The sequence below is a fragment of the Apis florea genome, unplaced genomic scaffold (genome assembly GCF_048593485.1).
Source record: "Apis florea isolate Af1SG1 unplaced genomic scaffold, ASM4859348v1 contig_3170_pilon, whole genome shotgun sequence".
Lineage (NCBI taxonomy): Eukaryota > Metazoa > Arthropoda > Insecta > Hymenoptera > Apidae > Apis > Apis florea.
In genome coordinates, this window is record NW_028256714.1 from 2,903,432 (window position 1) to 2,918,228 (window position 14,797).

The 14,797-nt window shown below is 41.5% G+C and overlaps 1 protein-coding gene across 1 annotated transcript; it reads left to right on the plus strand.

Moving 5' to 3' along the window:
- Window positions 1-1,373: 1,373 nt before the first annotated feature.
- LOC100872963 (uncharacterized) lies at window positions 1,374-4,314 on the plus strand. The gene is made up of 3 exons (XM_012485680.3): window positions 1,374-1,652; window positions 2,064-2,180; window positions 3,413-4,314. The coding sequence occupies exons 1-3, from the start codon at window positions 1,592-1,594 to the stop codon at window positions 3,535-3,537; spliced, it is 303 nt and encodes a 100-aa protein (XP_012341134.1). The 5' UTR covers window positions 1,374-1,591; the 3' UTR covers window positions 3,538-4,314.
- Window positions 4,315-14,797: the final 10,483 nt, after the last annotated feature.

The following is a 14,797-nucleotide window of genomic DNA, read 5'->3' on the forward strand; positions in this document are numbered from 1 at the left end:
GTCTCGCATTATAGCGAGAATTAATAACATTTGAGAATTAAATCATTCGTCGAGATTTTACTTTTCGTTAATAAACGCTGATGTTGAATAAAACACTCGTGAAAAAAAAAATACTTTCGAAAATTTCTTTTCTTTTTACTCTCAAATGCAAAAATTTGCGAACAAGAATATGTCTTGTCGTTACATACGAAAAAATTTGCAAGGGAAAATACATATCGTCTCGATGTATGACGACATAATTTCGACGTAATTGCCGATGTATTATCGAATGCGTACGTAAAGCCTCGATAAAGGAAAGTGTGGCGTTACACAAGGAAGAAAGCTCATTAGCTTAAGCCATCGAATGGCTCTGAGCCACTTAAAGAACCACGGATATCTCAGAGGTCCTAAATCCACCTGCCCCTTCGACCACCAACGGCTAAAGGTTTCGATATCTAAAAAGGTTGCCGGAACAATCGTTCGTTCGACCAGCCACTGGCCATCGACTCCTCGAGATGGTTGTTCCATTAAACTGTGCGCCACTTCTCATAAATCACCGGTAAAACCTTTTTATCGGCACAATTCGGATAGCATTGCTCCGCGTCTAGACTAGGCTCGTTAATCTTTTCCAGGCGAGGTGCATGGATCATGGGCGACGCGGCCGGAAAATTGATGGAGAGATGTTGTTGTGGGAGAAAAAAAGTTGGAGACGGGTCCAAGCGCGTTGATTCTTTCGACATCGAGATTGTTGTGAAAATCTTGGAGAGATGAGAAGATAATTCTCGTAGTTCTACGGATTATGAAGATCTTAATTTGACGAGGTTGAGGAATCTCGAGGAATCCTTGATGAATGAATCGCGTTAAATGGAAAATAAAATTTGCATTATTGTAACAAAAATAAAGATTGAAAGGAGAGTAGGAAAGAGTAGGAAATATTTGGAATTTTATAGATTCTAATTGGTACGATGTGTGATAATTTCAATTTCGCAAACAACCTTTGACAATTATTTTTATCGCGAAAGATTTATAAAAGAAATTATTATCAAACAAATCTCTTGATACCACGAAACTACTATATTATTACAAAAATGATGAACTGCTTCAAAACCTATATATTTATAAACGTAATAAGAAAAAAATAAATTAACGAGAATACAAAGAAAACGAAGAAACCTGTAATTTTATAAATTATTCCAATAATAAAGAAATCTTAATCAAAAGAACCTTCCGTATAGAGAAGAGAAGTATAAAAAGAGAAAAATTAATAAAAAAAAGAAATTTCAAAATCTGCGAGAAGAATACGTTGTCGCAAGAACATTGAACATTAATCCGTTCGTTTAACTTGAGCAGTACGATTGTTTATTCGCGTGGAGGGGAAGGCGATCCGGAAATCACCGCCGCGGATCGATCCGCTTCAAGACAGAAGCGAACGACGTGCGTACATCATCGTTCGGTGAAGATAATGAAATGCGCGGCGACGAAATGGGCGGACGCGTGCGGCTGTGTGCGTAACGCTGCTCGCTTACGTTTATATAATGCCAGGCCCGGGAAAGTGAGACACCATTGAATCGTCGACCGTCAAAGAGGCACGCGTTTCTCTCTGTCGAACGACATGAAGCTCCGCATATCCGTTCTTCTCGTCGCCCTCGTGGCCATTCTTCTGCACTCTGCCGGTAAGAAGGAAGATCCATGTAAACGTGGAATCGATTCGTTTGATTGTCTTCGCAACAGTGATTTTTTTTTTTTTTAAATTTAAAAAGCAAAATTTAAATTTAAATTAATATATTTATCTATCTTATTTGGAATAGTCAAGAAACGTGATAATTCTAAAGAAATGGATAATCACGGTATTCTTGATCTTTATCTTGATCTTTATCTGTTTAATTACGCAATTTTTTTTTATCGTTCGAAGAACGAATGTCCCCTCTTTCCAATCGTGATAAATTGAAATATTCGGTCAAGCGAGGTGAACCTTTCCTTCGTTTCGTTCACTCTATTGATTCGATCGAAATCGATCGTACCAAACATCGTCAATTATTTAACAATTCTTCGCAGCAATAATAACGTTAACATCCAATTTACAGAGTACACGACAGCAAACAGCATATGTCCTCAAGAGAATTGCCTCGATTCGACAAAGTGCGAGCATTTCGTGGTGGGTGCTACGTGTCCACGATCGAGCGACACGTGTTGCAGCATTGGTAAGTTCGTTCAAAATGATTACGATTAAGTTGGAAATATTTATTCATCGTTAATCGGGTACATTTATTCCGATGTTTATTTTTTAATAGGAATTGAAGAAACTGAAATAATTTATATAGATAGTTCAGTGTGAAAGTTTTCGTTTTATAAATAAGTAACAATTTATAAAATGTTCTTACTTGGATCTCTATAGATAATATTGAACGATCCTCGTTCTTACTTATAAACAAACGCGAGAAAAAAATAGACTTACATCATGTTCACAACGAATGAAATTCAATGTTTATTGTGTTATTAAAAAATTATTACAATCTGTCAAAAAGTAAAACTTTACTTTCTATCTATCAAAAAAATACAAAAAAAAATTATTCTATTTAAAAAAAAGAGACAATAATTAATCTCGAAAAATTTCATTACGAATCAATTTATCGAAGAACGAACACAATCGAGAATTTATTTATTCCTAATAAACAGTTCTTGAAAAGTGTTCGATTTAAAGTTTTTCCATCGTTTTTCCATCACGAGTATTTCTTTTATCGATAAGATAAAGAGCTGTTATGGAAACGCTTTCGTTTATTCCGGTCACGGTTAGAAAATACATACTGGAGGTAATTATAAACCTGGTAACGATAACGTAACGACCCGCGTTACAAACTGGATATAGCAATTTCACAACACGCAACACCGTCATTTCTACCGTGCCAAATCGAACGCTCTCGAGATTCACTTTTGCATGGCGTGAATTCAGAACGAAAGCATCGACCGGTTAATTCATGCGTCACGCTGTCCACACTTTCACGAAACATGTCGCCAACCTATTACTACGTTACGAGTTCGAGAAAGATAATTCGTCGGGTGATTATGTATTTTTCATTGGAGAAATAATCTTGTCCCCTTGTATTTTTTGTTAATATTTCGAATATTTGAAGCTAATAAATATTACGTTATTTATAAGAGACAATATGGTTGCAAAAACTTAATTTTGCAATCTAAGAGAATCACTCTTAAGAGAAAAATTCGATACAACATTTGCTCAAAATAATTATTCCTATTTAAGATTTCTCTCAAATCAAGAAATGTGTTTACATCTGTTTAAACGCTTCCGATAAATATATATTTTATTTTTTTCTCTTCCTTTCGATAATTGGCAAAAACTTGAAATTCTCGATGGAAATTATTTCTTTGATTTTGTGCAACAATAAAACACGTACTCAATTTTCAATGTTCACAGTGAAATCGGAGCACAGAACCCATTGCCACCACTTCGCAGGCGAGTGCATGGACTCCTGCACCAAGTTTCTGCGTCATGCGGTCGTCGATTGTCCATCCGACAAAGTCTGTTGCACGTTAGTTTAATCCGTGAATAGAGGAAAAGAAAAACAGGCAACAACGCGATGCCTGCCTGCCCACCATCCGAACAATAGCGTTAACGTAACACCGATTAGTCTCGACTCGTGCCCTATCTATGAGCTGCGTATCATCTGTTCGTAGCACACGATAGAAAAGCGAGTTAATTGATTTTACAATCGCAACGGTGAATGGTTGCCGCGTGTGTGCACACGTTTGTAGCGCGACACGAAAAATGGCGTGCGCCGCTTGATAATTGTGAACACGTTGCGACACAAACGCAATTGGGACGTGAAATTAGTGCAAATGTGAAAACGTTTACTTCCGCGAATATGCACTTCGCTTCGTCCGTTTCCAGTGGATGAGAAAATGTGAAACGTAGTCACAGGAAAACGTGTTTGTTATAATAAAGCATGCGTGCTCGAGAGAGTGGTCTGGAAACCTTTTTGACTTAACACTACCTCGATAGATCATTGAAGGAGATCGACAATTTTTTACGATCAAATGTTATTCGAGATGTTTTTGTATTTACATATCGGGAATTGTTATTATTAAACAATGTTTCTTTTAATTAGTACATTATTCTTACGCTTGTAATCGATTGATCTTTGAACGATATATTTAATTGCGTAATTTTTTTGGATAATTGATCGGATTGAAAGATCAAATTTTCGAAATACGACACGAAGTAACTAACAGTTGAATAATTTTCAAATGATTTTAAAGCGATCAATTGTCCAAGAACAATCGTTCGTATATAATACACTTCTGTAATACCATTCGAAATTGATAATTAATTTCTTTCTGGAAAAAGACCAAGATCACCGAACCTCTTTCTATCCCTTTCACGATCAATCATCTCGACCCAATCCATCCATAGTTAAATTAAAAAAATCTTCTTCTCGATTCTTCTCCATAGCCAAATAAAACTAGCGAACAATTCGAAGAGAAGGAAGGGCACGCGAGAGAGCGAGGAGAAGCAGGAAGAAATAAGAAGTGGATGTGGAGGAGGGGAGGAGGCACGTATCGCCGCGGGCAATGCAGGACGACGGTTGAGGGAACGCACGCACGGAAGATTTAGCGTCGTGTTGGTCAGCCCTGGAGGGTCACTCGAAGAATCGAGGCGCGGGAGCGAGAAAGAAGAATAGCCCGAGGCTCCCTCTATCGTCGGCCATCGCTCGTCGAGATATAAGAGAGCGTGGAACGGTGACGCATTCGTCAACGCGAATTACGAACGTTGTAAAGCGACTCGACGAGTAACGAGCGGATATATCGTTCGAGCTGGTTAAAGCGGGGATACTTCGCTACAACGCGGAGAAGCGAGAAGGAAGAGATACCTTGCCCGAGGCAAGACACGAGGAACATGTGACACTAAATATAGAAACACGCCGTGAAGGAATTCTTCGAAAGGTAACGAAACAAACATTCTCGTTTCGACAAGAAATACTAAATAACACGACGTGACGTGATCACTTGGCTGGGTCAAAAGCAACTTTCCTCTATATCCAGAAATGGCGAAGACGCGTGCTTTTTACACCTAACGATATTTGATATTCAAGTACTCGATCCCTTCAACCTCTCATCCTCTCTAATAAAAATTGCGTGTACCTTATCAAAAGAATCATCAAAAATCTTAATAAAATATCCCATCGTGAAGAACACTGTGCACAAATTTTAATAAATCTCCTCGACAAGAAGATTCTCGAATCGCTTCAACCACGAATCCGTAACGCGAAGAAATCAAAGAAATTATCGAGAGGAAGAAGAAGAAGAGAAAGAAGACTGAAGAGACGACGACGACGACGACGACGACGACGACGACGACGACGACGACGACGACGACGACGACGACGACGACGACGACGACGACGACGACGACGACGACGACGACGACGACGACGACGACGACGACGACGACGACGACGACGACGACGACGAAAAGGAAGGATGATGAAGAAGAGGTATATCTTGCCCGGGGCGCTGCAGGCAGATGCCAGTACGTGTACTTACATGCACACATACACATTTGTAAGAGCCGTTTCGGTTAGCCCGGGGGCGAAGGCGCGGAATCATGCAGCGTGGAAGAAGAAGGAGGAGGTGGAGGAGGGTCCCCTCCTGGCCCCCATCGTTGCACGGAAGATGGCCCCGGGGGCACACGCGGAGGTGTACCCCACCATGGAGCGGAGCAACGGTCGTTCCGCTGCGGGCGCGGAAACGAGAGGAGATAGCGGCGAGCTTGGTGCACCCTCTCTCCTCGCGGCCAGAGCCGGCGAAGGGCGGAGGGCACCGTGGAGGAGGAGGAGGAGGAGGGATTCACGGTGCCCTGAGGACGCTCGGCGAGACAATACGCTGTTCGTGGACCCCGCGGCGACTTCACGACGGACCGCTTGCTTCTCCTCTCCTCCTCTTATTCTTCTTTTCGCTCCTCTTTCTCGCCGTTTATCCGCCCTTCGCCTCGTTTCATCCGCTCTCAGCCATCCCCTGGCATTCGTTCGATTCTCCACGCGTATTCTTGTTTCGCAGTTTTTAAACAAGAACATTCTACTTCTCTCTGGTAGAGTAGAGTGGAGCAGATTTGGTTGTTTCTCTTTCTCTAGACGAGTTTTGATTCTTCTTGTCGTTCGTTATCCATTTAAGAATGCATTTTTCCGAAACTTCATTTTTCGAAAAAGTATCGAAAATATCTATAAATCGAAAGCAAGATCTCGCTTATCGGAAAACTTCTTTCTTTCTGAAGGAAAAGAATCACGCGTCATAAAATGGAAAACCTCTACGATATATATATTATATACGATATTCACGTCATTGAACATCTCAAAGCAATATATTTGAATACACCAATATCCGTCTAGATAAAGATATTCGAAATATCAGATATAAGGCATTCGAGCGTTTAAAAGATCCAAGAAACGATCATTCCTTCGCGAATACCTTATTAAACATTCTTATGCAACTCCACTCCGATAATTCAACGAATCCGCACAAACACATTCGAAATACCAGTGTCCATCCAAAGGCATCCAACGCTGCCAAGTTTCGAAAGACTGGTGGAACGATTCAAGGAACGATAGACGTACAAGGAAGTCGTCGTCGTCGTCGTCGTCGTCGTCGTCGTTGTCGTCGTTTCCCCAGTAGAGACCGGTAACAAGGATTATATTCGCGGAAACTTCGTCCTTGTTTGCGGGCGGGCGGGGGGGGGAGGGAGGAAGGAAGGGGAAGGTGAAGAAACTATCTCCGCGGCTACGTTCCGTCTTTCGATGTAATAAAGTGCACCACGACCTCGCTCCGGGGGTGGTGCACCTCCTCCTCCTCCTCCTCCTCCTCCTCCGCTCTATATTTGTCTTCCCTTCTTTTCCACGGATTCTTTCTCGCCCTCTCCACCTTTTCGCCCGCCTTGTGTGCCCGCTCGTGGAGGGAGGGGGAGGGGGGGAGGGGGTAACGATGCCCCGAGGCGGCCCTCCTCCGCGCCGCTGCACCGCCGCGGTAACGATAAGCAACGAAATGAAATATTAATGAAGTACCTGGGCGCGCGCGACCATTTTTCGCGGCCGTCTCACCACCGACGCCTCGGGTGTCGAGGAAAAAGTCGCAGGGGTGGTGGGTGGTGGATCATCCGGTGCTTGGGCGGTGGTTGGAGGGGAGGAGGGGGAGAAAAGAAACGGGTTGGAGAGAAGCGTGGTCTCGCTCGGATAAAAGTGAATTGATGACGCGATAGGATTTTTATTTTTAGGACGATGGTCAATCAGGATGAGTGGCAAAGGACGGGTCTCTTCGGTATGGTGTTATACGTGGAATATTTCGGTTATATCGAGTAAATGATAAAGGGGGATAAAAGAGAATTTTCGTATAAACGGAAGTATATAGTATCGGAGATGGGCAAAATTTTAATATTGTCGAATGAATTTCGATCTAATTTATTATTCGAAGCATCGGAGATAACGAGGTTTGTACGAAGAGTTATCAATTGTAAGAGCTACGAATAAATGTTATTCGAGCATATTAAATAAAGTATCGTTTAAAGTTAAGCTTTATTCGAAATTTTAATTAATTACTTTTTCGACTGTTCGTTGCTCAATTCTTAATGTTAATGTTGTTATAGTTGGAACGTAATAAAATAAAATGAATTTTATATTTTATTCGTGAATATTTTTTTTTTTTATTTTCATACAAAAAGAGATATTGCTTTTAAATTTTGAAATTAATTTCAAAAAGAAATCAAATTTATGGATTCCAAATTTTTTAATTAAATCACGTTTCTTCGTCGTTAATCATAATTTCTACGATATCATCATTTCTTAATAATATTTCTTTTAGTTTCGAATCATTGAAACTCTGCTCAACGAAATTAAAAAAGATTAAAAATTTCAGAATTTTTTTGACTAAATTGCATAATCTTCTCAAATTCTATCGTCCGAGTTGTAAAATATCTCGAAGAATAAATCTTTCTAAATATTGTCGCAGGTTTAATAAATAAATCTCTTACTTTTCCAACGATGATTTCTCGTCTGGATGCAATTATCCATACGGTACACGTATGCAACTAACATGGATTCGTCAAGGAGAACGCGGATCGCTTGTGAAAGGGTTAATCTATCGCGATATATCATTCGAGCGTCTGGCTGGTCATCAGGGACGTCAATCAGCGACACGTCGATCATATTTTTCTCACGCAAAGCGTTTCCTCGATAATTAACGATCGACACAATCACGATTTCAAACTGAAAAATTCCAACCTCAATGGATGTAAATTCTCATTCGCCTCGATCACACTTTCGAGACATAATTTCTGCGTGAAAAACGTAAAAAAGGGAATCTATTTGAAAGAGAAAAAAAACTCTCGAAACTCTTGTGAACCGAGAGAAAAACCAGTTTAAAGTAATTCCAGTCTCAAAAAAAAAGTCAATTCGTGTTTTGCAAAAAACCGCGAATAAACTGCAACATACAATTCCAAGAATTACTGCATCCCAATCAAGTACAAATAATCAGTTTTAATCTCAACGTTCTCAAAGTTTACGCAAGTTAACTTAAAAGTTAAATTAATAAATATTGAAACGCTATCAATCAATGAAGGAAGATAATAAAGAAACATCAAGTTCGACTGTTCCCTGAAGCATTGTGCAGAAAAAGAGGTATACAGAAAATACGTACAACTCTGTATCCATTATCGTTGACAAAAAACGAAAAAGAAAAAGTAGAAGAAAGTAGAGAGGGAATCTGGCGTCCATAAGCGAAACTTTCAACACTTCCCCCTAAGAAACGATCCAATCCGACCCCACGAAAAAAGAAAAACATAATATACGGCGATAGAAGGGCAGGATTCGGAGCGAGCTAATTCGCCGAAGTCGCGTTTTCACGAACAATGCATGAAAATAACCCATTGCACACTTTTACCACGGCGGTTCATGTCAGCGTGGTTGCATTTGCGATGAATGCGAGATACCCCGGGCAATTCCCTAATTGCAGTGAGAGGCAAACGAGGCGGATGAAAGAGGGAGCTGGATGACCGCCGCGCGACAAGGACGACGAATCTTATCGAAAGAGAAAGAAGACAGAGAGAAAGAGAGAGAAGGTGAAAGCTAGAGAGCGAAAAGGGAGAAGGAGAGAGAGAGAGAGAGAGAGAGAGAGAGAGAAGGCTATTCTCAGCTATGCTTCGAGCGCTCCAGAAACACATCGTGTCTCTCTCTCTCTCTCGTTCGTGCCACTCCACCTCCTCCATCCTCCTTCTCCTCCTCGTCCCGCTATCTCTTCTCCCTTTCGCGACGTGTGCAACCGCTTCGAACGGCTCGAACGCCCCCGCGAGCCAACACGGGCCAGCGCCTTCTCCGCGTGTATCACCGTCTCCCCTCGATCTTCACGATCTTCACGAGTCGCCCGCGGGATCCAACTGCCTATAACCAGACTTCACGGACCGAAGAAAAGGGAACTTGGGATGCTTTGCCAACCTTTCCCTCGATCTTCGCCTCGACTCCACGTCCCTCTGCACTCTTCTAGTCTAGAAGAGAGTATTGCAAGTATGGTGGTTAAAAATCGATGGATATCGATGGCCTATAAAATATATCGATTTTCGTTTGTTATTACGGGAGGAAGGATTCGTCGAAACGAGTGTCGTCGTTTCCAATTTCCGCCGGTTTTTTTTTTTTTTTTTTATATAAAATGACCACGGTAAAAATCGAGCACGAGCCAACGATCCCGCTCGTGTTTAATATCCTGCTCCCCGATGCGATCCGGTATCATCGTATTTTCCATGCCGATTGTTTTTAATATAACTCTGCATTCGAATGAAGCGAAATTATCCCTTCCCTCCCCTGTTCAGTCTCCTGTAAGGGAAAAAAACGGTTTCGAATCAATGGCAATTTTATTCGAATGTATTTTGTATAAAATGAAAAAAGAGAGAGAGAAAGAAAGGGAAGAAAAATTAGCGAATAAATAAATAATTCGTCGCGCTCACTCTCGCCTTCTCATCGACAAATCGCGATCGTTCTATCACCGTGCAACGATCCGGAAATAAACGACAAGCCGATTAATCACACCGGTGTAGTTATCGATTCCACCCGCACGATCCTTCGATATGGTGTCGGATCGCCATATCGAATCGGTGAACCGGATCATCTGAATCGATCGATGGAAATACGATGGAAATGCGTTCAAAAATCAAGGATCTAGTCGTGCGAGTTGCATCGTTGGATAACTGTGCTGTAACCGGCCAAGGCGATTACGAAACGCCAGGTTTCGCGGATTCGAAGCCGAGGGGGTGAAAGTTCGCGGCATAACGAGCACGGTCCATTTTAACAAACTGGTAACAAAAGTTTTTGCTTTTGGTTTATTCGATCGGCTCGTTTCCTTGCTTGCTTTTGCCACTTGTGTAGTTGTGTTGTGCGTGTAGAGTGTATAAATTGGTCCGGTTGGCGGGAAAACGAAAAAGTTTGACGGAGACGGCCGGGAGTAAATCTTATTTCCTCGCGTAGGGATACTTGGCGATAAATACGAGGCGCGCTCAAGCGGCAGAGTTTAAAAGCTCGGCGTGGCCCGCTGGTGCCTGTTAATGGAGTGGTTATGGGAGAATTATTAGACGAGTGTGTGAGATTAATTGCGGTTAAGCCTCCTCGTTAAACTCACCGAACGGATTGAATTATAGCCGTCGGTGACGATAAAATAAACCCGCGTTATTACACTGTAATTTTCTTCGCCCGTGGATAGGCCGTTCCCTTTGTCGAAATACTTTCCTCTATTCTTCGTTCCACGATTTTATGTACGCGTCATATTTTATTACGTATTAAACGTAGAAATCAATTGGACGATTTCTACGTTTTATATTTGCTCGCAAGCCCAGCGTTTAAACATTTATTTAACATTCTATTTGGCGAGAGAATATTGGTTAATATATCTTGACCAATGTTATAAGATTATATATATTTTATCTTTTGAGCAGATTTCTTCAGAAAATCTTATGTTGTAAACAATATTGAAAACTTTACAAAATAGTATATTTTGAAAGGCATCCTGATTGATATTTAACAAATAGAATTATACTATCGAATTGCTGTAATCAGATTATAAATATCAGATTATGGATATTGCTACCAGCATCGATCCAATGAAACTGTGAACGATATTTAAAAAGAAAAATTTCAGTCACCATCATTCTATTCTTGCTTCTTTAGCTTCAGCTTTTATTTAATCATCATCTATACGAATCTTTTCTTCTCTAAATCAGACATACCCAAAAAAAAAAAAAAAAAGAAGAAAAAATAAAACCAAATGGAAAGTATTTCAAAAAATAAAAATTGTACGATAAATAATCCTTACGAATAATTTATTCCATCATCTTATTGATCTCGTCTTAATGAACGTATCCACTAATTGAAAAGTATCGAGGAGAGAAAGACGAGATACCCGACGACTTTCAAACTTACTGACCTCGAACGAACTTGTGCCTTTCTCCGCCAACTTTAACCCTTCGAACTGACAAACGTCCCAAGTTCGAATATCATCACTGGAGAACCCGATCAAACCGGATTCGGAATCGATGTCGAACGAGGGGACGAGAAAAATCGTTGAAATTCCATTAATCTCGTTTAATCCTCGCGTGCGAATAACAATGCACAGATGCCGGGATTCTGTTCGCGAATCCCGTTTATATTCGTTTTATAATGGCCGGTAAATTATCGTTAATGCGACAAGCGAATAAAAAAAGAAAAAAAATATCGAAACACGAAGATTACACGCCGATCCTGTCCATCGATAATCGTGCGATTATACGGATTTTGCTTTCGTTCATGCATGAATTAGGTTTGGATTAGAATTTTTATAACGATTCCACGTGATCCGATCTATCGTGGCAATTTTTCATGCAATCTTGGAAGAAGAGGAAGCGAGATCCACCGCTCGATTTCATCTTGACGTGTGTATGTGTATGGTAAGATGATTCTCGTCTAATATAATAGCGTGATCACGATCGTTCTGACAAGTTGTTATCTTTGGCTGAACGGTGGCGTGTCTGAAACTTATACGTGGCTTCCACTAATCCAACTGCTTAAGCAGCATGATCCTCGCGCGGTAAATCGTAAGTAATCTTTAGCTTCCACGAGAAGAGTAACTATCATATTTCTAAAACGTAGTCAATTCAATTCCTCTGAAAAGGATCCCAAATTAAAAGTCATAAACTCACGCTCGAGTATCCGAACGAATTTAATCGTTCATCGACCTCGAAATTGTACACGCACTCTCGCTCAAAAGGTTAAAATAAAGTTGCGATACACGATTTGAAATACACATAGCAGAATGTTAGAAGGAGTAACATTACTCTCTCATCGATAAACTTCGAATATTCGCGCATTTATCGAAAAATTTAAATCTTCACTACGAATCCCCATACAAAATATCCAAGAAAAATTTTAAAAAAAGTCGAAAGACAGATTTTCCGCAACAAGCATCCGCGATTCGATAATAATTAATTTTAACGAATTTACGATTCATCCGATCTAATATTTACAATATTTATTTTCATCAAGATATATATATTCGGTTGTCCCCGCTTTCAAGAATTCCACGATTTCCAGCGTGAATCCACCGCGATGGGTTTCGTGAGGACGAAGGAGAAAGATCGAGGCCCGAAGGCGGTTATAATAAACGTTATTGGCGGGGCCCCGGTCGCGCTAGGTGGGAGTTAAGGCCCAGAGCACATCCCACGGCCATCTATGGGAGCCGGCTGCCTTTTCTCAGGGAGCATTCGGTTACCTTACGTAAGCCAAGACGAAGGCTAGACGAGGACGAAATAGGACGACTGAACGAGGACGACTCCCGATGAGGACGTGGAAAAAGGCGAAGAAGGGGGTGAAAGAGGGGGGAAGAGGGAGAGAGAGAGAGGGGGGAAGGGAAAGGGGTATCGCAGGCAGACTCGGAGAGAAGGAGCCCGGGGGCTGTCTGGAATCTTCTCAAAATGATTCACAGCCTCCGGTAATTTACATTCGCTTGCGTGGGTGATCGTCGGAGTCTCGGTATCCGGGGAGGGAGGCGAGGGGACCATACTCCACTCTTTGCCGACTGCCATCGAAAAGGTTAAACATACACCCACAAGAGGTCACGGAACCAGCCGAAGAGAAAGAGAAAGAGTTCGCCACCTTCCTCCTTTTCCCTTTCACGTATATAAAAGCGTGGAGCGTGGTGCACCGCCGTCGATGCGCGTCAAGGTGGGCGAGCACAGTTAAACCCAGAGTTGAAAAAGTTGAAAAAAATTTTCTGGTTAAAGAACTTTAATTACTTGTTAAAATGGTTAAATAATTGATTTATTATTATCGGTCGATCCGATTTAATCTCGGCTGATTATTTCCGATTATTATTGTTGTTACGTTTTGAAGAACGAATTATTGAAGTAACTCGTGGAAACTTTACTGTGAATGAGAGTAGAGGAAAGAGAGGAGGAGGGAAGGTTGGATGGATGTTCGAGTAGGATAGAATTTTGCTCGATAAATATGAGTATCCGTGAATGGAACGATGCTTAAGTTTCGAATCAGTGCAGTCAATCTAATTTATTCGTCAAAATAGATTTGAATATCGATTAAATGAAGAGTAAATAAGATTGGATTGGTAGATCCTTCTTTTTTTAAAAGATCTCGAGGAAAGGAGATGGTTAAACAACCATCGAGTTTTTACACTCTTTAATATTTTATATCGTTTCGAGTTTCAGAAGAGAAATTTCAGAAGGGATTTGAGTCTCGAGACAGTGGTCCCCCGCAGGGGGTACTTTTTAATGCTCTTCGCGGATTGTATCCTGCAAATCGGATTTAATGCTTCGTGACTTCATTGGGCGGACCGTTGGAAGTCGTTCTGTCAACGTTTTTTAACCATTTCCAGCGTTCCAAGGGATCGAACCGCACTCGGCCTCTCCGCTCTTTCTTCGCACTTGATGTCTTTAGTTTCGGTCCACCGATCCAGACTCCCAAACACGATGATCGTCGTTACGTCGGCAAATAGAAAGGAAAACGTCAGTTGGATCCTCGACCTCGAAAAATTTTTTCGTTCGAAGACAAAGCTTCTACTCTCTCTCTCTCTCTCTCTCTCTCTCTCTCTCTTTCCATGATGCATTAAAAAATGGACATCGAGAGATGTCACGTAGCTCGCTTTATTATAAGGGAAAAAAAACAAGCTATCCAATAAAAATATGGAAAACAAGCTCCGTAAATGTGACGTCTTACACCCGTTAAATGACAATTCCAACCAGCATTCGCATAATCAAATGCGAGATGCGCGCAAAAAGGAAACGCGTACGTAACACGCGATTTAATTGCCTTGACTCGCGTGGACGAGGACTCGTATCGCGGTTCTCCCTAGCGTTCTAGCAGAACTATGAGAGGAGGACGGGGGAGGGAAAGGACGAGAGAGGAAGAAAAACGAGAAAAAAAGAAAAGAGAAGAAAAGAAAGGGAATTGTGAAAGAGAGAGAAGGAGGAAAGAGACAGGAGGAGGAGGAGGAGGAGGTTCTCTCGCCTCGGGCACGACACGACCCGTTTCAAAGACACGTAGGGCCAAACCAGAGGGCAAAGGAGGGAGGGAGACACTTCTCCCTAAAATATATGGAGCCACGGGCAATACTCGGACTCTCCTCGTTACATCCTGGTGGACGCCTCGGGCTCGCACTGGTCTCTCTCTTTCTTATATATATATATCGTATGATACAAAAACATCGCGTTTATTTTCATCTTCCTTCATCGCGACCGCGTTGTCTCTGTCCTGTCCATCGTTCTCCTGTCTCTTTTCTTTGCTTTTCTCCC

Coding starts and splice junctions, on each gene's coding strand:
- LOC100872963 (XM_012485680.3), top strand. CDS start 1,592: ATGAAGCTCCGCATATCCGTTCTTCTCGTCGCCCTCGTGGCCATTCTT. Junction 1,653..2,063: donor CATTCTTCTGCACTCTGCCG/GTAAGAAGGAAG, acceptor TCCAATTTACAG/AGTACACGACAGCAAACAGC. Junction 2,181..3,412: donor CGACACGTGTTGCAGCATTG/GTAAGTTCGTTC, acceptor CAATGTTCACAG/TGAAATCGGAGCACAGAACC.